At 40.1% G+C, this 26628-nt stretch overlaps 1 protein-coding gene across 1 annotated transcript; it reads right to left on the bottom strand.

Annotated features, from left to right (window-relative positions):
* Positions 1-478: 478 nt before the first annotated feature.
* rcc2 (regulator of chromosome condensation 2) lies at positions 479-17717 on the bottom strand. Its single transcript, XM_085344245.1, has 13 exons — positions 17655-17717; positions 16388-16609; positions 15898-15991; positions 10421-10564; positions 10215-10346; positions 9877-9965; positions 7566-7680; positions 6747-6913; positions 6447-6627; positions 5639-5744; positions 4475-4547; positions 2757-2834; positions 479-2007 (listed from the first exon to the last, which is right to left on the bottom strand). The coding sequence occupies exons 2-13, from the start codon at positions 16586-16588 to the stop codon at positions 1903-1905; spliced, it is 1485 nt and encodes a 494-aa protein (XP_085200371.1). The 5' UTR covers positions 16589-16609; positions 17655-17717; the 3' UTR covers positions 479-1902.
* Positions 17718-26628: the final 8911 nt, after the last annotated feature.

The following is a 26628-nucleotide window of genomic DNA, read 5'->3' as shown; positions in this document are numbered from 1 at the left end:
CCGGTCTTCCTGGTCATGAGCGCCCCTCTGAGCCTGGTTCTGCTGTAGACTTCATGTTAAAAGGGAGTTTTCTTTCCCACTGTCACCAAAGTGCTGGCTCATAGAGGACAGCAGATTGTTTGGATTTTCTCTGTATTTTCCGATGGTCTTAACCTTACAATGAAGCACCACGAGGCAACTGTTGTTTGGTACTGTACAAATAAAACTGAACAACCTCCCCACCTCTGAGGTGGATGGATGGCTGAATCGTTTTGTTCAATCTGACCTGAGTAGAGGTTTGACTGCACAGACAAATTCATTTACAGGAATCTTTATTCAACCATTTCAATGAAATAAAAAAAGAAGAAGCAAGAAACAAACCAAACAAAAACATAACCCAGAGAAATTTCACCATTAAAAAGAACGCACTGCACCTTATCACGTTGAACGAGTTTAGACAGTGCATTGGTGGTTTTGAAGGTTCAGACCTGTTTGTGAAATTGCTTAGAGCGCTGTAAAAGTTAAACTTAATGAAATAAACAAGAGAAAAAAAAGAGCTAAGAGACTCTGTGGTCTTGGAAGGACTGAGGCGCGCATCATTGATGCAAACATTGAAGAAACAAGGAATGTAACATCAACATGAAGTGCACAGAACATGGCTGCTGTGTCTCAGGTAATATTCTTCCATACACTTACTATTTAATGCATAAGTGTGCTCACAATGACAAGTGCGACTGCATAGAGTAAACAGAGTACCTGAATGGTATACTCAACAGCTGGACCAGGATGCATACGAGCCATCCGTGTTGTTGCACCAGATCATCTTTTCTTAGTTTCCTGTATATCCATAACAACAATAAGCTTGGCATTTTTCAGACTTTTGGCAGTTGTTAATAAAGTTGTGGTGTTGTAAAACTGCACGTGGATACTCCAAGTATAATTTGCAAAGGAAAAAAAGCTTTTTAAACCTCATTCTGGGGCAGTCTCCAAAAGTGTTTTAATCAGATTTGACTTACGATTCTATGCATGCAGTTTGGTCCTGGTGAACACTAAAGTCAAACCTTCAATTCAATCAAAAGAAGCTTCAGAATAGCTGCCCAGAGGCATTACCAAGATGGCTGCCAAACATCAAGACAACTTCAGTCAGTGGAGAGTATACAACCAACTGTGTTTAATCTGGGTAAACACTATCCTGTCGACCTTAATGCAGTCTGCAACAAAGTACTTAAGTGCACTATATGGAAGTGTATTACTGGAAGTATTCAAAATGAGACACAGTGTATGTTCCAAATCCTGATTATAATCTGCAGCAGTCGCATACACTCGGTCACACTGCCACAGACAAGATGGATCAGCTGATCCTCGGAACCAAATAAACAAGAATTCCATAACCTGAACATACATGTAGAAAAAGGCACAGGTATGGAGTGTTGGTCTTTAAAATGCCCCCAGTAGGAAAAGACCGAGGGCTCCTGGAGTAGCACCTGTAAATGTCACAACTATCAATACTGAAACAAACAAACAGAATTAAGAGACCCGACATGAATGAGAAAAGAAACTGGAATGGGTTTTTTGGGAAGCACAACTTTGCTGGACGAGATGTGCTTAGAACAAACCGTTGCAGGCTCATTGGGAAGTAAAGATATCTTGACCATTCATTGTGAGAGCTGGACCATCCAGAGCATCTGTCAGTCTCCAGTCCCATCTTCTCTGATTTGAGTGTCCAAATTGTTGTGGAGTCTGTTGGGAGTCGAGATGTGTGGATAACCTTCAGACTCGTGAACACCTCTCCCCTCAACTCAACCATCCCACTAGCACGATGCCGTGACTAGTAGCGACTGAACAGGTCAGGTATTCCTGCTGATCACATGGTTGTTCCTCTGCTCTGTGAAATGGGTTGAGGTGTCACTGCTGGTGGGCCCTTCAGATTGTTCGGGGGTTGTACTCAGGCAGCTTTTTAAGTTTCTCCTGTTCCTGCTCAGTATCCTGTCTAGCAATGACCAGAGAGTGAGAGTAGCCCATCACCACCTGGAGAAACAACACGCACGTTATTTGAAAGAGAAGGACATTTCCCTGCTTCGTGGTAAATAGACAGGTTCTTATATTTCAAATCTACCCGAGTCCTCAAAGCGCTTTGTACAACCTGCCTCGTTCACCAAGTCTCACAGGCACTTTTGTCGTATGCTTTTTCAATTTAATTTAGCTGACTTTTTTTTTTTAATATACCACCACATCACAACAGATGCCTCAAGGAACTGTACATTGTAAGGCAAAGAGCCTACAGCAACTATTAGTTGCTATTGTTATTATTAATTGCTACAATGTGTAGCAATTAGTCTACAGGTTTAAGGACATCACTACTGAAGTGGAGTACAAGCAAACTAGGGCTGATATAATGCTTATTCAAAGTTTTACTTTTATTCAATCCAAGCTCACACACATTATACAGTTTATCTACCCGTAAGCACTTATAACTCACACACACACACACACACACACACACACACACACACACACACACACACACACACAAGAATACTCAAGTTTTTGGGAGTCTGGGATCGACTCTGCAACCGTCTGATTGGTGGCTGACCAATCAAATCCAAGACTGTCTGAAACTATGCATCAGATTTGGATCGGATCATTCACACATTCTAATTATGTGAAACTTTGGCACTGCTTAATTTGATCAACGATTGATCAGCGATTGATCAGCGATTGTAACAGTATGCATCTTAATGACTCTACTTCAAATAGTTACCACCTTGTCCATTTACCTGCTCAATGTAGATGCCATCCAAGGTCTTTACCTCCTGGGCGGTGGTGGAGGATTTGGGTTTGGTGTCTCCGTATCCCTGCAAGATCAATGACAGATGTGATCAATGTTCATCTCCTATCTTACAACAAAACAGCCAATATCACAATATTTCACTTGCATAAACATTGTTCGAATTTGGAAGCAAGTCACTGGTCAAATTCATCTTCATGTGAATGTCAAAGAGATTTTGACAAGACTGTAGCAACACTAAAGCACACTACAAAGTTTCAATGTAACAAGACTGTGGAGTCTTATGATCGTTTTCCAATTCATCCTCCAACTTTAATTTTCCTGTGTCCCACTTATTTTAAGTTATATTAAAATAATTTAAGTACTAAGTTGTTTTGCATCCTTTTCCCCTGTTTTCCCTCGCTGCCTACTGAACAGCCATCGGATGGTCTTCTGGTTTTTCGCCTTCACAAACTATACAACACACTGATGGCCCTGGATACTCATACTGCAGTCAAAAACAAAAATGCACAAGGTTGGAATCAGGCGGTGGGATAAAATTGTTCTTAGTATACAATGAAGTGCAAGCTGCGCCAAGTTGCAACTCTTACAGTTTAACAAGTCCATTTCAGTCTGGACTGTCAAAACTGATTCCAAAATAACTGACCAATGTGAAAGATGCAATGCCTCTTCTTGTAACCTGAGCCACATGTTTCCACTCCTGGTGTAAAATGAACAAATGTCAGACTGACTATTTCATGATCATGTCTAAGGTTTTAGGGACACGGGTAAATGCGGAGCTTTTCATTGCTATTTTTGGGGGTTCCACTTGTTCCCCTGTAGATTACAAGTCGTTCTCTGTTAGGAAGATATATCCGCCTTCTCTGGAGTTCACTTTTGACTTCCCCAAGTTTTTGTGGCTCAAAGACCAGATTTCTTTAACTGGAAAAGATCAATTTCACATTTAAAAGGTAGCTCTTAATTTCTTTCAAATTTCTTTTATTGGTTACATTTTTCCAACTATGTCTGTAGTTTGTGTATACCCTGTAAGTTGATTCTGTTCATCTTGATGTTTATCATAAATCCCCCCTCTCAACTGGAAAACTTGCTACCTGGCGCACTGCTCTGAGCATGCGTGTTTAAATACTGTCAGTGCGAGTTTCAGGCGAGCAATGAATGAGACTCGCTCGTCGCTTGGATTTTAAGGAGGATGTCAAACAAAATGTGGTAATTTCCAAAACATGCTGTAAAACTATTGCTGCAAACGGAGCAGTGGCATGAATTTATTCCACCAGCTGAATCATCCACTGCAGAATTAAGACTGTTTTACACTCTGCACGCCAACGTCTCCCCACACACCAGCGGAAACGTTAAACCAGCTGTGGCACCTGTGACTGTTCTCGGTCAGTAGTTTTTACACTCAGTATCTAGACTTTTGTTTCTGTAATTTGAGGGCATCACATTTTTTATTTCACAGATTTTATGTTATTAGCACAAAAGAGCATCTGTGTAATTTCAATCGTTTTATTTTGTCTCACAAAATATTGATATTTTCACTAACTAAATTTTAATTTTATTTTAACTAAATGTTACTATTTTAACCAAACAGAACTATTGTTCTGTATGTTTTTTGTTCAGGTTTAAAAACAAAAATAACGACAGATTATGTAGACGATGGCCTACAAAGCTGTTAACACTGGACATGTGATGTCTCATAATGACTCTTACCAGCTCTCCAAATGTGGGCGAGGGTCCCCAGCTGATTGTACTCTCATCTGCAGCAATGATGATGCTGCTCTTCCTGATCGATACAAACATGCAAACAGAGTCAGAGCTACGGATGTAGATAAGAAAACAACAAATAGTCCCAAAAGTGTATGTAAAACACTATTAAAAGTGCTTTACTTACATTAATTGTATTGTAAAGTACTATACATACATATTACACATAGGGTGCTGAATAACGACCCATCTTATCTTAAAGACCTCATAGTACCATATCACCCCAAAAGAGCATTTGGCTTTCAGACTGCAGGCTTATTTGGGTTTCCTTCAGCTTCCTGGTGCCTCTTCTGTGGAACCAGTTCTCAGTCTGGAGTCAGACACCCTCTCTACGTTTAATGCAACAGGTCTATGCTGCTGAAGGCTTCCCATGAGGAGTGTGACGTGTTTTTTCTTCACTCTCTTTTTTCATTCACTGTGTTTTTACACCACTCTTCATTTAATCAGTTATCCCTGAACCTTGTTCTGCCAGAGGTTTCTTCCTTTCAAAAGGAAGTTTTACCTTCCCACTGTTGCCAAAGCGCTTGCTCAAAGGAGGTCATGTGAGCGTTTTCTCTGTATTATTGTAGGGTCAACTGTTGTTTTGATTTGGAGCTATGCAGGTTAAACTGACTCTAATATGCATATGATAATATATCAGTGTGTGTGTGTGTGTGTGTGTGTGTGTGTGTGTGCGCGCACAGTGAACCTTCAAAGGTCAGTCTATAAATCAAAGCGTGAGAGAACTGACCCTGAGGAACTGTCCAATTAGGGCAAGATAATCCCAAAACCAAAAAATACTGCCGGCTGTGAGTGGTACCCCTCAGCTACACCTATGGCATCAATATAAAAAAATCCTAGGCGACTTCCTTCCTGACTTATCACATTCACAATATTTTCAGAAAACGTGCCTTGTGATCTTGAGGTGGAGGTTTAAACTTATCTGAGGTTTCTAGTAGATACATCTATGGTATGAATCTACGTGAGCTTGTTCTTGAGTTATCACATCAACAAACCGTCCACGCTGTCCACCCACCTGGTGGGGTCCCCACAATACTCAATCAGGCTTTTATGGCTGAAGGGTAATAAAAACCAAAAGAAAAAAACGAAACAAGTGACGACAGCACTCACCCACATGCCAGGCTGCGGATCTTCCAGCCACAAAGATCCTGCACAGCTTTGGGGTACATGGTTGACTCTCTAGAAGTATTGGTCACCCCCCAGAAAAACAGCCCACCTGTAAAATACAACATGTACAGATTTATACGTGTGCTCCTCTCACACCTCTCATTAAAATTGTAGTTTCTGTAAACAACCTTGCAAAGAAAAAAAAAAGTTTTCTGTTCTTTAGAAGACAAAGTTAAAGCCTTTCTTTTTCACGATTACTTCTTTATGGTTTCAACAATTTGAATTCATTAAAAATGGAAAATAATAATCGCAGCTTGTAATGGCTTTTTGTAGCAGGAAATAGCCATGGTACAGTTTTTGTCCACTAGGGTCTGAATGGCATACACGTCATCATCTGCTAGGCTTCTGCTTCAGTGACGTCTGAGGGAGTCCATCCTCTTTATATTGAAGAACTGGTTTATATTTAATTGATTTAATTCTTCGTTCTGCCAGTGTAATCTTATGCAAATGACTATAACACAAGTCTAAAGTATGAGCAGACTGATAGGCGCCTCTTTTATGCTCCTAATTTCCTTCAAACAAATTTACTGTGCAGCTACAAAGTTACATTTTAACTCCATGAGACTTGTTTCTAAAATTCAGTTTGTCTAAACTGTTGATGGAATGGACTGGTGGGCAATTCTGCGTGCCATATGACTTCACTTTCCTGAACATCCAAGTTAAACAAGAATCTGTGAAAACTAACAGTATCAACATTCGTGCAACCTACTTGAGCGAGACTGTTTAGAGATCTTGTTGCAATGTGACATACCCATCTCGCTGACAGCAAACGAACATTGGTAGCCTGCATAGATCTGACTGGCACCACGGCCAGGAAAGTCAAACAGCTTGACCAGCCGGGGAACCATCTCATCCTTCTGCTCGGTGTGACCGAGGCGCCCATAGCCGCCAAAGCCCCAGGTGAACACGCGCTTCTGAGAGTCCAGCACCAGCTGAAAACACAAACAGCAGCAGTTTGTAAACCCTTTTGCAAAATTCAAAAAATCAATCAATCAATCACTGGCCATCTAATTTGATTTGCTCCTGATAAGACTTCTGGGAATCCTCTCACCGTGTGATTAGCCCCGCAGGCCACGTCTCTCACAACCACGTTAGGCACAGGCATGATCTGGCCATCCTTGGACTTCTCAATGAAGATCGCGACACGACGAGGGATGAGCTCACAGTCGAACTCTATGCGCTGGGCACGAGCTATGAACTTTCCATCACTGTTGTGGCCTGCAGTGACAGAGATGCAGAACAATAAAAAACTAATGGAGTTTATCGTTCCCAACACATCAGTGCTTTCCAGTGCACAAACTACACTACTGTGTCTACATGATACATATCCCGTGGTATGAATTTCAGAATTCTATGCCACCTCATTCTCAAGTTATCACATTCACAAACTTGGATGTCCATGCTGTCAGCCCAAGTCTAACCTGGGAAATTCACCATGATGAAAATCATTTGCGTGCATTTAACTACAGTTTTCTAGAATAAATCAGCAAGAAAGGTTTTGTCAAACACGTCAGTGATGGTGAACTGTAATGGGCTCGATATAAAATGTCATTTCATCTTGATAAGTGTGTAGTTTGTTAACATATGAAAACACTTTATTTACCAACCCAAACAGATGCACCTATGGTATCAATTTCAAAATCTCGAGTTAACACATACACAACATTTTTGGAAAACTTGACCCTGAGGTTGAGATCGCTGAAATTAAAACTGCTCTAAGTTTTAGTAGATGCACCTATGGTAACAATTTAAAACTCCTAAATCGCTGAGGCGTGAAAACTGGTGTCATTGCAAACAATCTTCTGCAGCCTTAAGCAGTTTTAAACTGTAAACAATGTTAAAACATGAAAACAATGTGCTGAGAGCTTACCCAGCTGTCCATACTCTGGGCAGCCGAACGAGTACAGGTTTCCTTTGCAGTCCACCACCATGCTGAATTCAGCACCACAAGCCACCTTCACCAGGGGCTGCCCATTGTAGGAAATCTAGAGAGAAACACAATTCAGTTTTATTTATATAGCGCCAAATCCCCACAGTTGCCTCTAAGTGCTTAATACTGTATGGTGGCACCCTAAAATAATGGAGCGAAAACCACAACAATCAGACAACCCCAGCAGCCTAACCCCATCACAGCAAAACTAAGGGAGGTTTCAGGGTAATCCGATCCAGCCCCAACCAGCTTTATTAAAAACGATGCTTTAAGCTTATCTTAAAAGCCACGAGTATATCCGTCTCTTGACTGACTGGTTCAACAGAAGAGGGACCTGAAACCTGAAGGCTCTCTCTCCCACTCTACTTTTAAATAGCCTAGCAGGCAGTCTGAGAGGAAGTGATATGGCTCAGCACGAGTAACAATAACTTTAATTGTGTATCACATTTTAACTGAATTTGTGCTTCACAGTTTGAATAAAAGACACATTAAAAGTATACATGTTCAGACATACAGACCAACCACATGGGGTAAAACATTCATTCCAACATACACACTTAGATGTAAACTACAGCCCAAAATAAAGAGGAAAAGATTAAGGGAACGCTAACCTATAAATGTGTTTTCAGCAGTCGTTTAAAAGAAATCTCACGCTCAACCTGACAGGGTGTTTGGGCACCACAGCCTCACCAACATAATGTTAGGAGACCCTGGTTAGAGGATTGGACAGGTCAGCCGCAATGGTAAGCTCTCTGAAGTTTACCAATGCGGCTGACTAATCAAAGGTCCTGGGACCCTGTTTCTCAGCTCATTCCAGGTGCTGCATGTTTGTTTTTTTATTACAGGTACAGCAGTTTGCCATACATTATACAGAGCTCGAGACTAACTTTTTTTCTTAGGTGCATCAGCATAAAAGTTGGGTGCACCCAAATTTTTTTGACCGCATCACATTCTTTACTTTGAAAGGGCCTGCTTCACCGCTCCACTTAAGATCAAAGTGGTATGTGGCCCGTGATGTAAAATGAATTTGATACACATCGATCATAATTTAAGACCAATGCATTAATTAATCAAAGGAGTAATTAATCATATGATTATTGGGGTTTTCTCTGTATTATTGTAGAGTGTTTACCTTACAATATACGTGCCTTCAGGCAACAATTTGCTACATTTATACAACACTGTTTCTGATGCTGGATTTAAGAAATAAGTTCGCTTTTAAAACATGTAAATGTTTTGTTCTTATGTATCACTTTTCTACTCTGCAGGAGCGCTCAAAGTTCTTTATACGATGCCTCATTCACACCTCTTCACACAAGCACTGTTTCAATGCAGAAGTGCTTTCTCTCTAACATTCACACACATTCATGCTCTGATGGATGCAACAGAAAGCCACTCCTGTTTGAGGATTCTGACAAGAGGAGGCAGCGGTGTTGATTCATTTAAATTAACCACCTCACTGCTGTAACCAGGTTTCTAGCAGGCAGAGTAAATCAATAACTTGATTAAATAATTAATCATTTACTCACAAAGACTTAGAAGAGCGAGACCACTATAGAGTAAGTTGTGCACAAGAAAACTATAATCCAGGCAAATAATTTCATTTCACAGGATCAATTAAATTCCTTGCATGTAAATTCAATAACCTGCATGTGAACTTAGCAGCCACATGCACAAAGAAGCCACTGTCTACGTGAGTATGTCTCCTTGGTGCACTGTTGCAGTTTCACAGTCTGTGGGTAGCTCTCTGCGCTCTAAATCCTGTATGCACAAATCAACTGATTTCTGAATGTTGGAGGCAGAGCACAAAGGAAGGAGGTGTCCTGCTGTGGTCACTTTGATGGACTGTTCAGGTTACAGCTTTAAACTGAGTTACATCGCGGCAGCGCCGTAAGCGCCGTTTTAAACCATATTTGTTTACAATTTGGAAAATAAAGTTAGCAGAATTAACGATCCACAGTCATTGTTTGCTGTGTAGCAGAGGAATTGCTGACAACCAAAGGATTCTAAGGTAAACTATGAAGCCACTGCACTGCTGTCCCATTAATTAACAATTTTGTTTTTGTTTGATAATTTTATATAATTGTTTTGAGTTTGTTTTTGTTATTTTGAAACCATAAAAGCTATGGAATAGCAGATTAACTGTATTCATTTCCTGTGACTGACGAGACTTGGACAGCAGTGACACCTACACCACCACACTTTATCATCTGATAAAGGAAGGAAAAGTACGAGTTACACCCTGGCTTACCAGTGCTGGGGTGAGGACTGCATCAGTCTGGTTGCCCTGACCAAGCTGGCCCAGCTTGTTCTCTCCAAATGAATACACAGCGCCATCCTCTGAGGAGACAGAGTACCATCAGCAAACATGTTAAAAGCACAGAGCCATTACCGACTGGATTTCAGTTTGGAAACATCCTTCGATGACCTGTGCAATCAAACCAATAATGCGTAATCCAATCCCAGAATACACTGGTGTTTTATTTCAACAAGCGGCTGTATTACATGATCTTGTGGCTGTTCTGCACAACCACTGAAAACAGCTGCTGTTGTGCAAGGAAAACCCACACAGTCCCCAGTTAAGCCTACCTGTGAGTGCCAGGGTGTGATTGCGTCCACAGGCTACAGAAACAATAACATGCTCTGCCAGGGCCTCGATTAACTTGGGAGCTTCCAGGCGCTTGGTGTCTCCATGACCCAGCTGACCTTTGTCATTACGACCTAAGGAAGCAGGAAGACAAGCTCAGTGTCTGATAACACAACCAACACAGACAACCACTGTGCATGTTACTTACCCCAGCTCCACAGCTTGCCCTCTGTGGTTATGAAAAGACTGTGAGCAGCACAGGGGCCGGACACCACGCAGCTAACCTGGACGTCATTTAGGCAGCCATAACGATGAGGGCCCCAGAGATTTTGGCCCAGGTTGCGGAAAGCAGCTAAGAAACACACACAGAACCCGTGTCAAGACCCCCCACACACACAAATGCACAACACTGGCACAACCAGTGTTGCCAACTCCTCATTAAGGAAAATCGCTATTGGCTGTCCTAAAAGTTGCTAGAAGTCGCTAAATGACGTCATTGCCTAATTTGCATAATTGGTCACGCTAATCTAATTGTAACCTATGTTGTTGGAGAGAGAAATAACATCGTGGAAGAGACAAAGTGAGTAAAAAACGTCCTAAATGCATTTAGAGTTTATTTAGAACTACAAATTAAATTTCTTTTAGCAATTGTTTTTTTTAATGTCACAATTCCAACCCTGCTCCTTTGTCCTTGGACCGGCAAAAGTGACCCGAAATAGGCACTCTGGTGGAGTTACTGTGTGTGTGTGTGTGTGTGTGTGTGTTTATAAGTAGTTTTAAACCTTGTGATCCACAAAACAGCATAAGAGTAAAAGAAGAACTGACTGCGTTACAGCACCCGCTGCTTGTTGAGAGTAAAAGCGATATACACTTTCACATCTTTTTTTAGCGACTTTTTTTAAGAAAAAAAGTCGCTAAGGGGTCTGAAAACTTGCTAAATATAGCGACAAAGTCACTAAGTTGGCAACACTGGGCACAACGCTCCCTCTGTACCTTATTCTGTTCATAAACACTGCATTCTTTAAGAATGCTGACATTTCTATAAACGGAGCACAAAAAAGAACGTTTGTGTTTGATCATTTCTTGTAACAATACTTCTTTGTAATAACTAAGCTGCACGGTTGGCTTGGAGAACTTTAATAGTTTAACTGCACAAAAAACATTGTCAAAAAAAACAGCGTTGACTGTATTTATGTGCCAAGTCAAAAATATACTTTCTAAAGAAAATATTTTTGTTAAATGCAAAAATATATAAATAATGTCAAGTGCAGTCAAAGCTTAACATTTTTATTGGTCTGTAGAAAAAATGTTATATTTTTAAATAAATGCAATTTCATTAACACAATATTTTATATTATTTCAATTTTATTTTATTCAAAAAATATTTCAAGTGGATGTGGTCTGACACTGCCCACGGCCCCCTTTAGACTCACCCCTGCTTGGCCTTCAGTGAGCTGTGTAATATAAACATGCTAAGTTAACAGTTCATCTGCTGACTTTAACGGAGGATTTTTCACTGTGTAAAACAAACAGCGGTGGAGACAAAGTTTACTTTTCTTCAGGTCAGCGTTTGTTGATCAGGTGGTTTGATGAGGACTTTGCTAGCTTTTCCCAGTAAAAGGTTTTAATGGCGATTACAGGAACAGTGCCGCCGGTCAGCCCGACCTCCCGATGTTATCAGCTCCACCTCTCTGCTCTTCTCCGGTGTGTAAACAGACTCTAGAGTGACGAAAAACTAATAAAATGCACCTGGAAAGTGTGGCGCATTATGGCGTGCATTTTTAAGGATGCACTATTCAAAAATCCGTGACAACCACCTCAAAAAACCAACTTATCATACATCTAGTTTCCTTTGAAAACTGCAAGTGGCCAGAGTCAGGAAAGACTGAGAAATCCACTGCTGCAGCTGAGCTGTGGTGTCTTTCAGGGAGAGCAACAGCTTCCCACTCCTGCTGATACACCAGGACAGCAGTGAGAGGAGGCAGCCAGCTGAGAGATGGAGAGCAGAATAGACACGCTGTTGTGCCTTTATCAAAGACTGATAGTTTAAAAATAGTTACCCGTTTTCAGGTAATATTTAAATAATTCTGTCATTAAAATGGGATGTTTTCAGTCGTGCTCAGGTCCTACAAGCAAAAAGTAAACAGGTAGTTAAACCTTCGACAACACTTAAACATCCAGTTACATGAAACATGGTGTATTCTGGATTATACTACTGTTACATCTATGTATTTGTTGCATGTTATTGTTGCAGATGTCAAATGCTTTATATATTTTACAGTAAGTTCACAATGATGATATTCATTTGCATCATCTCTGCGCTGTTAGAGCCGTTTAAGACTGATATCTTTTCCATCTGGCTTGAAACAGTGCACACATACAAGTACTCCCAGTGTCACGCGAGCTTTTATTTCCTAAACAAAACTTACACTTTAATTTTTTTTTCCCCATTTATACTTCCTTTGCAAAAAAATATGTTTGTAAATTCTGGATTTGACATAACCAAATAGATTGGAATATAAATACTCACTTCATGTAGTTAACACCATCATCAGCTGGTTAAATAAACAAGCCCATTCACTCATTTGCGGTCCAGATGTCAGCATGAATGAACCTATTTCAGACTCTTTGGCTGCAATGATTTTTTTAACCCCAGGATCACACAGACTGTGATGTGTACGGCCAGTTCATAGTGAACAGGCTGCATCATCAACTGACTTCTCTACTGCAGATGTAAACTAATCAACCACTTATTGATTTTGTCTGGGTCTGTATGCCCCTGCATCAGTTCTGCACCATAATGAGAACAGCAGTCAGGTAAAGACAAGAGCATCCACACAGCAAACAAAAGCACTCACATGCACAGAGAGTGCTTTTTCTTGGAGCCAATTTCTTTTTATGTTGTTTGGGAAACTGTTGCAGTCATTTATTGAAAATTTTGCAAATAAATGAAAATACAGGAAGCACAAAGTCTGTGCAGTTCTAATGAGCTTGAAATGAATATTTGATACGTCTTTGTTCTTTGCTCTCCTCTATGAAGATAACACCACACACTGCTGCATCTCTCTCGACCTCCTACATAGATACCAGATATTGTAAATTTGCATTTGTCACTCCTTAAGACCTGCTGTCACTGAATTTTGAGGAAGCTTGTGAGAGCTTTCCTTAGTAAATCAAATTTTTGCCATTTCTGTCTTGAACAAAGGTGACGACAGGATTCAGGAAAAGTTGACTCTAGAGGGTAAAGAATGGCTTCTTGACAGCCACACATCTACTTCTGATGAGGCTTGGCATACAGTAGACTGATCAACTGACAGGCCAGATGCATCTTTTAGATCCTGTGTTGAGTCTTTGCTTGATTATGTTCTTATTTCTTATGGACATTAGTTCTTGAAGATCTCTGAAAGCTTGGAGGATTATTGTTTACAATATTAAGCAAAGTATAAAATAGAAATAAGACGGCTCAAGATTTTTGAGGAATCATTTTCAATGAGTAATTAGTACTTTTAACTGGTTGTAATGAAAGATACAATCAATGTGACTCAAACTGCTCCAATGTTACAGGCTTAAAGCTTTCAACATGTCCTGATGTTGTCTCCACTCTCAGATGTCCAACTAGGGGCTAAATTTGACGAGTACCTGGAATCTAGTTAAGTGCTAGGGGTTCAGCTTCCAGTGCAACAAGTCTGCAGCAGTATATCACAGCTGATAACATTTGTCTAGATCAGGGGTGCCCAATCCCGGTCCTCGAGAGCTACTATCCTGCAGCTTTTAGATGCATCCCTACTCCAACACAGCTGAATCAAATGGTTTGATCTCTTCAGCATGCCATCATGTTTGGCAAAGGCCTGATAACAAGCCATTCATTTGATTCAGGTGTGTGGGAACAAGGATGCATCTAAAAGCTGCAGGACGGTAGCTCTCGAGGACCGGGATTGGGCACCCCTGGTCTAGATGATGTTCAATGATTTCTCTGCCCAGGATATGCCCCTAGTGCCCCTGAAGACAACAACACATGGACTTGATATCTACAATATGGTGAAGAGATTCTTCATGGAGGAAAAAAAAAAAAAAGAAGATACCAGTGAAAAAGCTGTTGACGTAACTACAAATGGAACAGGCGTCATTGTGCAATGTAAAAATTACACAGATTTCCCAACATTTCTACATTACCCCCGCACCATTCAGCAGCAGGTGATACATGCAATATGACAACTCCCATCATAGAGATCATAATTAGCATCTGGAACTTTTAGCTGAATATGGTAACCTGTTACAAAACACAAAGATCCGATAGTGCAGGCGGGGGCGAGTTTGGCAGTGTTTTTGTCACTTTTGAATTCAATGAGTTAATGCAAACCCAAAATGAAGACATCTCACTGGAAATGCATTTAAAGCTACGATGAAAATTCTCTCTGTACATTTACAGAGGAAGAAAAAAATCCCTGCACTTTCCCTCTGTGCAGTCAGTGCTGAATAACAATGCTTCTGCATCTGGGGCTTTGGACGAAGCTGCAGACAAGTACGCTCAAGTCTTAAACAGACTCGGGCAAGAGTTTGAGAACAGGTTTAGTGACTTTGATCGACTTGAGCCATGTGTGTGTTAGTCATCTGAAATCATTTCATGTAAGTGTACACGACATGCACTGCTGAACAGCTAAGTTCAACTTGGATGCTGAACAAGATTAAAATCCTAACAAAATGACCTCCACACATCTCAAGACTCACTCAGAAGTGCAGTGTTGTTTATATTGTAATTATAGCCCAGATTACAGTTCACTGGTGTACAGCATATCTGTAAGTGGGAAACCAGGCTTCCCACTAACAGATATTTACAAAGACGTTTTCAGTAAAAGACGCTGTAGTTCTGTTAAACTCAAATATTGTACAAAAATGTGATCAGTTCAAATAAAAAAAATGTTACATGATTTGAAGTTGTGACAGTTAATGGTTTCTTAAAGAAAATTATTTTAGACAAAATGCTACAAATGTGTTCATTCATACAAAACTGTCAAAATATTTACAAAAATATCACAAGTGGAAACAGACTTTCAAATGTTGATACAGAAGATTCGCACAAATAAACAATGTTGTGTATTTAAATCTGCATTCCCCAAATAATTGCAAATATTAATTCTGGGGAATCCTCGACACTACTGTGATCAGGTCACCCGCTCTCAGATAGAAATATTAGCACTAAAGGGGAACAGCTAAACTTTGTTATTCAAGATATCATACAAGTAGCACCTTGTACTACTCTGTATGCTTCAAGTAACTCTCAGTTTAACAAAAGGTCGGTGACCCTTGACCTAAAGCGCAGCATAGGTTGACCTCACAACTACCAGCACCATGGAAGCTCATGAAAGGTGTGTTTGTATCAAACAACAGACAAACTGTTTGATAGAATAGAAAGGTAAAAATAACATTTTGTAGCTTTGATTATGCACTGAAGCCTTTTCTTGATAAAAATAGTTCCTCTAACAGGCTCAGGACTACAGTGTGCACTCTCTGTACAAGGACCTCAGGAAGCTTCTTAATCACGCCATCATCACCAAAATATTAAAAATGACTAGATGAGTCATACTCCCTAAGAAAACAGGATACACGTGGCCATGCCAACATACAAAAACTAGACTATCCTGCGACACAGGTACATTATAGGATAGCCATTTGAATGGTGTTTACCTTGCTGTTTGGGAACCTCCTTTCTTCCAATCAAATCCCAGTTGGTTGCCCCAAAGATGAGCAGTTGGCCCTTTACCTTTGGGCACTCGAGTTTCTGCAAAAAGAGGACAATAACTATAAAAAACAAACAAACAATGAATAAACAAAAAAATAAATCTAATCTATTTCCTGGGTCAAAGGGAAAAGTAGGTTTTATTTTGTATTATTATTTAGCAATAACCAAACAGGGACAGCTTTAACACAAACTTTTCATACAGCAAATATTTCTTTTTAAACAAGAAAAACAATGAAAAAATTCTGATTAAATTTCATATTACAGGTCAGGCTGTACTATGAGAAGGGAAAAGCATAAACACACATGCTGATGAAAAACAACAAAGAAAGGCGAACGGTTTGACTGACGGTCATTATCAGGTAATAACAGAAATGTTTGTAACACAGAACACTTTAACTTTCAAAAACCAGTCAGTCTATGTTTGATCAAACGCACTATTTTCTCTTTCACGTCGTCTGCCACAGTGACCGGTTGGAGACCAGACTTGGTGGTGGGTTTGCCGGATTTCTTGTTGTTTTCCTGCTCAAAGTCAAACTCGTCATCACTGCTGAAATCCCTCTCTCTCCTTTTCCCGCTGGCTCGCTTCCTTTTCATCCCACCATTCCCTGAGACATCTGTCACCTTCTTGCGTGGCATCTTTCAAACTCAAGCTGTTTTCTGTGGAAAAGAAGAAACCACATAGTGTTATTCAGACCACATGGAAACTTAATTGTCAAAGAAACAAAGGCTGTGGAAAAGACCAAACGAAGGCTTGTTGAATAAAACTACTAACGTGTTAAATTACAGAAACACTTATTTGAAGTACAGCACAACACAATAAGATGTGAATGAAAAACCCTGTGCAGGAGTTAATTACCAAAAACTTCAACTCATTAAACTCGTGGGCTGGTTATGGCGGAATGGACGTTATTAAAAATAACTAAATGCTTCAAATCGGTCTTTTGTTAACGTAAACTTTGGCGAATTGGCGAACTTCACTGGCTACAAGTTCACACGCTTGAGTTGATGCTGCCAGCACTATATGTGTGCAGTTATATAAGTTTGCCACATTCAAGAAGCCCTAATTCATCTCTATTGTTACGTACAAGCTAATAAAATCTCTCCGGTTTTCTTAAATTACATTCTTAGTGGCTGTCTAATACTCGGCTATTCGACATTGGCGTCGGGGGAAATACACAAACAAAAACAACCACCTAGCTTGTTATGCACACACACAAAAACCCAGCAAACTATAACAGTGCACCGGTTTAAGTTTGCGAGCTAGCTGCTAGCCTCATTAGGCTGAGCGGCTAACCTCTGTCGCTCTTTGTTCACATAATGGTCGGGTACCAAGCTAGCTGATGTGCTAACACACGGCGTACGAAGTTAAATAGTTAGCCGCTACACAAACAAGCTGCGCAAAGTTTGTATATTGTACGAAAACACCAACACTCTCGAACCCACCGTAAAATAATATCACATAAAATGGGAAAAATAGACGACTTGATAGGTTTCATTAAGCTAACGTTACCTCTCTACTGTATGCTAACACACATCCTAAATAAAAGACATAAACACAAACACTCTATAAAACGATGATACAACATAAAACTTTATCCACGTTTTCTTGGCTGGAAATATTTTTTAATAAGCCCAGGTACAATCTGTGTGATTTCGGGAAATATCATTATTAATTTTAGACAACTAAAAATAAATCAGATACCGGCGATTTCCTGGTTCAGCGGCTCTCTGTCCGTCTCTGGTTTGATTGATTTGAACAAAAGAAGCTGCAGTCTGCTTTTACACCACGTGGTCTGTTTTTCGTATTCATACAGGAAGCCGATACACACAGGGGTGCCGCCGGGTGATATGGGGCCCCGTGAAGAAAAACAGCACTGTGGCCCCCACCTCGTTCATATTGCAAACCATGCGAGCCCAAAAATATAACACTGTACAGACATCAATATTCTGCTTGGATAATTACATTTTATGACTCTGTGCAAGCTTGATGAGATTTTTAATGTTAATGTTTGCTAATGGTTGGTACCTTATACTAAAAACGAATAAAATATACCTTTACTACTGTTTAGAAATATATATATATTTACTTAATGCACAGTTTGTGTGAAGCACCTATAATTTTGCTGTACATGTACAATAACAATAAAGGGCTATTCTCTTCTATATAAATTAAATAATCCTCTGATATGTTTTTTTCAAACAAAGTATTGCAACATGAAATTTGTCTCTGTCCTGAGACCTGGTGGAAATAAAAATAGATTTTAATCTGTTTTAGCTTCCTGAAAGCTCTCACCACCTGCAACAGTCAAAGACAGTGTGCAAAATACACCCAGAGCTGTACATCTCTAAAGGTTCTCTGCTCATGTTACAAAATAAATAATGTGTAGAAAAGTATATTTCCCAAAGGGCCTCCTGCAACTTTGAACATCACCTACTTCTTGGGTCCTACCTCTGCTCGCCACACAGCACAACCCTGACAATAGCAGCCATGGCAGTTTGTCTTCCTGCACCTGTTGGCTGTTCCTACAACAGTCCCAGCATGGGAATAATCACTGCCTAGAATATAAATAAAAACACCTTAATCTGTTTTATTTTATCTTATTTTTCACTGTGGTTCATTCATTCATCTAATTTGTTTTTGATTAATGTGTGTAGACATGAGTGATTGTGTTTATGAATACTGCTGTGATGGTAACTATTTATTTTATTAAGAAATAATATTTTTTCCATATGCTTGACTCGGGTGTTTTTTGGCAATAAGCTCTCTAGCTTTGGAGCAAAACCCTTTGACATGAAACTGAAGATAGAAGGGTGATAGAAGTGTTGCACAGCAAGCCTCGAGGGCCGGTGTCCCTGCAGGTTTTAGATCTCACCCTGAGTCAACACACCTGAATCAAATGATTAGTTCATCATCAGGCCTCTGGAGAACTTCAAGACATGTTGAGGAGGTCATTTAGCCATTTCAATCAGCTGTGTTGGATCAAGGACACATCTAAAACCTGCAGGACATAATTCACACCAACACTCTTTCTGAAACAGCGAAGCTTCAGACATCGTTAGATGTTGTGATGGCCAAACCCGTGGCCACACTCTAAAGTCGGTAACTTTTGTATATTCAGTTTTCATTTGAACATAGTAATACATTTTAGTTGCCAATAACTTTATTGATTGGTTTGGATACATTTGTTCTATTTGTAAGCGCGCACATTTAGTTTACTTATGTATTCATACTACTTCATTTCTTTGCTTTCTGACTAACCTTTTTCTTTTTATTTCTTACCTGCCATCATCCCTGGGAGTTGCTGGACAAAAGATGGCAGCCAGGGTTTGAAACCATTAAAAAGGACCACACCACCACTTCCTGCTGAGGGGGGAATGTGTGTTTTCTTTACTTTGAAAACAAAGTATTTGTATTTAATTAAATATTTGAGTTTAGGGTTTAATGGGGTTTTGATTTTCTTCTTTAGGGTTTAGTTTATTAACAAACTAGATTGTACTGCATCGTTTGTGATTTATGATTTTGTTTTGTTTGTTACCCCTCATGTGTCACAATGGTGTGATCAGCCATTATATATACCCTTGTATGTCATTTCATGTTTAGGTCAGTTATGTTTGTTGGTAGCAGTCATTTGGGTTGTTAAGTTTGCAGTCTTTGCCTGAGTTCAGTTTTGTTACTTTGACCTCTTTTATGAGCTCAACATTTATTACTCTTGTAAATAGACCTGACATGGGCTGCCCACATTCAGGTCCAGACCAAAAAGGCTAGGCAGCGCCTGTATCACCTACGACAACTGTGGAAGTTCAGGGTCTCTCCAAAGATCCTCAGGATTTTCTATACAGGCGCTGTGGAGAGCATCCTCACACAGAACATGACATCGTGGTTTGGGAACAGCTGTGTGAAGGACCAAAAAGCTCTCCAGAGAGTGATCCGTACAGCAGAACGCTGCTGCAGGATTGCTCTCCCCCCGCTTCAGGACACCTACACCAGGAGATGCCGGACTAGAGCAGCGCAGATACTGAAGGACCCGTCCCATCCTGGCAACAAACTGTTCCAACTTCTGCAATCTGGTAGAAGGTTCCGCATCATCCGGGCAAGGACAGAGAGACTCAAGAGGAGCTTCTATCCCCAAGCCATCCGTGCCCTAAACACACACACCCGCCCGCTCACATCATCTATAACTGACTGAGACAGGACTCTTCCAGACACTAAACCAAGGCACAATGTACATTTCAAATTCCTTTAATTTTAAACATGTTTATATTGTCTATCCTGTAAAATAGTCAGATGTCTATTCATATTAATGTACAGAATTCACCTGCTTGCTGCTACTACTGCACGTAGTACGTACGTATGTACGTACGTCCACACAATTGTTGCACATGTCAAGGAGCGTGTCAGGCTACATTTCACTGTGTGTTATACTTGTATAACTATGCATGTGACAAATAAAGAACCTTGAAATATAATTTTTGGGGGTTAAGTAAATGGAAACTATATTTTTCTAATAATTCCTGGGACTCCTCCTGTTTTTTCAACTCGGTCCATCACAGATGTCAACAACATGATCGGATGTCACATGGTCACAGTTTCAACCACTGTCCAAACTGTGAAACCTAAAATTAGTTTTGTTTTTTTTGGCTTTTTTCTCTGCTCATTTTTGTCATGCTGGAGTATAAACTCCACAGTATTTATAAATCCATTGTTCGCCTTTGGACTTGACTTCTCTTCTATTGGTTATCCCTACACAGAAAAGAGAGGGGCGCTGGTGGCCATCGCACACTCGTTCTCTCTAACCTTCTTACTCACAAGGATCAGCACACAGTAAGCATTATAGCATAGAATAGGTCTTTATTGTCACTGTTACAAGAACAATGAAAGGCAGTTTGGCATTGTTCCATGAGTTTAGGGTTTAATGTAATACTTACATTACACAATAGCGTAAGTATTTACACAGTAACACCGACAATTTTACATTAACACAAGAAAGATATGTACAAGTTATATATACATCTGCATACATACGGATACATTGAGTGTGTGTGTGTGGGGAGGGGGATGCTGCTGTTGCACATCGAGTGGGGTGGGGGTGCTGTTGCTACTATAATAATTACAGTTTAAAAATGTAGGAATGTTGGTTGCAATATAGTAAAAATAAAAATACGGTCTATAAATAAGGTGTAATGTCCATGAGTGTTGGCAGTGCAGTTATCCTCCAATCAGGGTGGAGGTAGGGCATGTTTGATAGCCTGTGGGTAAAAACTTCTATTGAGTCTGTTTGTCTTTGAGATGATGGACTTGTAGCATTTACCAGAGGGAAGGGGGAAAGTGAGTGTCCAGGGTGCGAGGGGTCCTTGATGATGATGATGCTGGCTTTCTGCTGAAGTCTGCCAGTATAAATGTCTCTGAGGGGGGTTAGTGAGGTGCCAGTTGCCCGCTCTGCTGCCCTCACCACCCGCTGCAGTTTCCTCTTGTCCTCCGCGGTGCAGCAGTAAGTCAGGCTCTCGATGGTGGAGCGGTAGAAGTTTACTAGCAGTCTCCGGGGTAATTGGGCCGGACGCAGCTTCCTGAGAAAGTACAGCCTTTGTTGTGCTTTCCCTACCTGGTGGGAAATGTTTGTGGACGAGGTAAGGTTGCCGAGATGTGGACTCTGAGGAACTTAAAGCTTTCTAACCTTTCTACCTCCTCCCCATCAATGTAGAGGGTAGAGTATCTCAGAGTAGGTTAATTAGGTAAGTATAATTTCAGGTTTTGATTATTTTTTATTTGATTCTGCTTTTGCTCTGCACCTGCTAAACTCCTTTAATAAAATACTCCGCAATTAAAGTGTAAATTGTTGACATTTCCTTTGTGAAGCAGTAAAGATAAAAACTTGAGAATTAATCTACATTAATATGAACAGCTCTCACTCCAGCAGTTTAAAAGTAACAGACCCTTGGGGCTTGGTCCAAGCCATTAAATTCAACCCAGTCAGTTACCAGGTACACAGATCTAGAGGTCAGCTGTCCTTAACGGGTGTGGCTGGTAGGACCAGGCCTGCAAAGCTACTCAAGCTCCCAGTTTTTAATCAAAAGAGGGAGGGTAGACACCCAAAGGGCTTCGATCGCCTCCCCCATTGTTTGTGAATGTTAGACAGAAAGCTTTTAAGCAAAAAAGTGCTTGTACTTAATACAAAAGTGCTTGTATTAAATGGTGTGAGTGGGTGAATGAGGCATGCTGTATAAAGCACTTTGAATGAACTGGGATATTACTTGAGTGTACTGATGCAGCTGCAATCACAGCATTGTCCTCTTTCCCGTTTTACATAAATGGCGTTCTGTCTTCTTGTTCGTCTGTTTTGTGACATTTGTTTAGGCTCATGTTGTTTGCTTTCCCGAATGATAGATCATGCATTTCTCCTGGCACGTAAAAGCATATGTTACTCTGTGCTGAGGGTTGGGCACATTTTAACGCTGGTTTAAGGTACAAATCAACTTTTAATTGTCCCCTATTACTAATGAAAATCTCACTATCAAAGTCTAGCATGTCCCCGTTGGTAAACTTGATTTGTTTTTTAACCAGGTTAATGTGATCAGTGAATTGTGGCACCTCTTGAGATTTAATTTTGACCAAAAGTCTTTGCCATTGTTAAAAATCTGAATTCCTGTGGATTTTTACTATTGTTTATGCCATCTGCATTTTCTTTTCAATATATCCACATACCTGAACTGATGACTTGGTGGTGTTCCAGGCTAGGATAACAGAGCGCTCTTTTTCACTTCCTCTATATACAAATTGGTGTCAGTAGGTAAAACTGGGGAACCCATGGCACATCCATGTTTCTGCCCGTTAGTACTGGCCCTTGTATGTCAAATATATGAAATGAAGACAGTTCCAAGAGCAGACTCACTTGAATCGGTGCTGATCCTGTTGCTGACGTTGGGACTAGCCTGTAATTTCTTACAAACCTTTGGGGCTTTCAAACCCCAAAACATGCCAAAAACTGGTCCACGCTAAGGATAAAGTCTTCGGTACAAATAGTGTATGCTACTAAGTGTCAGGGGGATTTATCGTCTTTCTGGGATGTTACCTGAGTCTTTGCTATTGCTGGTATCAGAGGCTGTAAATCCAAAACTATTCTACATATCTGTGGGCAGTAAAGGATAAAACAGAAATGTGTGTGGAAATTATACAATATACTGGGGGTTATAAGCCTTAAAGATGAAAATAAATTCTAACATAAGCAAATATGTATCCACTAGTTAAATTTGAAGTCTAGTATTTCTTTTTATTTCCTCCACTAACTCTAAGAAAATTTACTTTTTAAGGAACACGGTTGAGTATTTAGTAAGTGAACTAAACAACTAAAGTTTTACCATATTGGTAAATAATCAGCTAAATTCCACCAACATCAAACTCTGATACAAAGTCAATTACAGTTACTTCAATGAGTAAAGCCCCAGAACACCTGCAGCAATAATCATTTCACTCACTGTCAAAGCCTCATCTCACAGTCTCATGTTAAGCTGCAGGCAGCTGCTGCAGTACTCTCCTGAGCGATAGGTGTCGCCACTCAGACAGTATCTCCACATAAGCGTCTCAGCTTCTTGCATAATACAGTGCTGCTCGCTCGTTGACTTTGTTAGTTGTTCCCGTACACGACTCAGGGGGACGATGCCTTTCAGTCTGTGGCACCGTGTCTGTGGAACCGTCACCACCACAACAACATTTGACTCTGTGGATTCTTTTAAAAAGCAGCTAAAACAAAAGGCTTGCTGTTGAGAATGTTATATTGAATTAATATTTACTTAAAACTACATGCTTATTTTACTGTCTTTATTTAGTTAATTAATCATTTTTGTAGTCTTTTGTGTACAGTGCTTTATGACCACTTGTCTGTGAAAAGTGCTTAATAAATAAACTTTACTAAACTTTTTCTACACAAGCAAAAAAGACAAAACCAGAAAGCAAGACTTTGTTTTGTTGCAAAATGTTTTCCACAAACTCAAGTTTTCCAGCTGTTCCAACAGCTAAGCTTCTGCACTGGAGCCTGTGTTGTATAATTGAAATGGTAACAAAAACCAACAGGACACTTGTGTTTTCATGCCAGCTGCGGTGGCCACAGCACAACGCACCATGTTACAAAAATTGAGAGGTGCATGATGACCGACGTGCCTCAAAGGCTGTGTTGCACAACGCATGATATGATGTCTAAATCAGCACAAAACATCCAGTAGACAGACATAATGCCTCCATAAGGCCTGTCTGACACCCATCAATAAAAGCTGCCATCATTTCCAATATTAAGCCTTAATATCATTTGAATGTATAACATAAAAAAAGAGGGGGAATTATTTACCTATCTACCTAGATAATTTTCTAAACATATTTTTTATTGTTATGTATTTCACATTTTGACTGGGTAAAGATTTAGGCCCCAGCCTCAAGGGGCCACTGAAGGAACCAGTTCTTCATATTGGATACGTATATCCTCCCCAGCATTGCTCTTTGGGTTTGACAAGTATACAACAAGCTGAAACTCAATATGAATGTTCATAGCTGAAGACTCAACTGATATTGATCCTAAAGTCGTTTCCTATCACACACACTTTTCACATTTCACTGTTCCTGCATGTCCACGATGACTCCTGGGGCTAAAATTTGTGAAATTTCCAAAACAAGTTCAGCAAACTACAAATGTACATTTTTTAAATCCAATTTGTTAACAAAAAGCATATAAAGTGTAAAATACAGTGCTACACAGTACCAGCTGTACTGTGTAGTACTGTGGCATCACAGCAAGAAGGTTCTCAGTGTTTTGCGTTCAGTGTTTTATTTGTTCCTGAGTAAATCAGTTTGGCTGAGATTAAAGTTACAGTTTTCACACAGCTGAATGAATGTCAGACTGAAAACGATTAAACAGAAGTGTGAGATGGTCGAGAATTTACTCTAAAAAAAAGAAACTTTTTGAATGCAGGATATTTTATTGACACAGTTTAGCAGGAGCAAATCAAAAGCATAATCAAATATTCAAGCAATCAAATAATTTGAATTATACTAATCCAACCAACCTACTCGGAGCTAATGCTGACTTTGTTTTGATCTTTAAGAGGAGAGCGGAAAGCAGAAATGGGCACGCCATGGCTACGATGCGCCTATCTCTGTGTGGATATAATCCAACAGGAGAGGAGCCCAGTTCTTGTTTCCAATCAGAAACAATGGAGAGAGAGAGGGAAAAAGTCAAAAATCATAAATTAAATTAGTGGGCATTGGTTGCTCCTGTAGTGTTACTACTACAGAATAATTCCTAATTTTCCACATTCCTACAGTCACACACAGACACTAATCTGTGAAGCTGGATCATGTTCACACACACAAAATCCAGAGAATAATTTTCATTACTCAAACTGCACTCATTCAACATATGAATCATAATTATATTCTTTATCTTTCATTAAGAATAAAGATGATTTACTATTAGCAAAAGCACATATTATGGCACGCTACATCATTTTAATCATTAAAGGCTGGGTGTTTACCCTCTCTCAGGTGATGGGAGGTAAGCCGGGGGGACTTCAGTCTGTCTCTTTCCCACCAATTGACTGTGGGTTCTCTTCAGGTACTCTGGCTTTCTCCCAGTGATATGCAGTTAGTAAGGTTAAATTAACTAAATTGGCCATAGGTGTGAATGGGAGTGTAAATGGTTGACCATCTTTGTATGTTAGCCCTATGACAGAATGGCCACCTGTCCAGTGTATAGCCTGCCTCTCACCCAATGGCAGCTAGGATGGGCTCCAGCACCCTATGACCTGGAGCGCAGGATGTATGCATTTAAACATGCTTTTGTTGCCAAGCCAGAGCAGAAGTTGGCTGCAATCAAAGTAATGGAGATCGTACCACCAGGATGATACATATTGGCTGCTGAAGGGAATTCAGTCATTCAGCATTACTCTCTTTTTATGTGCAGTACTGTGCAAAAGTTTTTAGCCACCTCATTTTTCATACTTTGCATCTAAGAATCCAGACGTTCATTCTTTAAAAAACAACAACTAACAATTATCTTCAGTTCTCCAGTCTTTCTGAAGCTCTTCAAAGTTTTTCTTTGGACATTAGCCACTTTTATTTGTTAAGCCGCCGTGGCGGGGTGTGATTTGTGGCTCAGTTGCAGGGGAGGGATGGACCAGTGGGTTCAGGGTGTGGTGTCAGAGGAGGCTGGCCCACACAGCTGCTGTCCATCACATGGTCATGCTTCCCTATTTCAGTAGGATGCCAGGACCTGACAGGGGAGTGTGTTGCATTAACAAGGTGGCTGGAAAGCTGCACAAACATTTAAATAGTTATAAATAAAGGAATTCACCTGTCTGTAACACTGTGTGCTCGGGTGCTTTCCAACACAGCTACTAAACACTGACCAGTGAAGCAATAAAAAAGTACCTAAGTCAAGGGATGAGCTACCATTGAGTCTACTAACAACAGAACACTTAGTAAAAAAGAAAAAAAATGATATTTATATATATATTTATATTTATACATATATTGGTAAATGGTAAAATGGCCTGTATTTGTATAGTGCTTCACTAGTCCCCTAAGGACCCCAAAGCGCTTTACACATCCAGTCATCCACCCATCCACACACACATTCACACACTGGTGATGGCAAGCTACATATTGATTATAATTCTCCTCATTTTGAACCATA

This window comes from Diplotaxodon limnothrissa, linkage group LG20 (assembly GCF_057381915.1).
Source record: "Diplotaxodon limnothrissa isolate DT_005_m linkage group LG20, D_limnothrissa_male_GT1.1, whole genome shotgun sequence".
Lineage (NCBI taxonomy): Eukaryota > Metazoa > Chordata > Actinopteri > Cichliformes > Cichlidae > Diplotaxodon > Diplotaxodon limnothrissa.
Note: the sequence above shows the minus strand (reverse complement) of the source record. Positions and strands in the feature narration are given on the sequence as shown.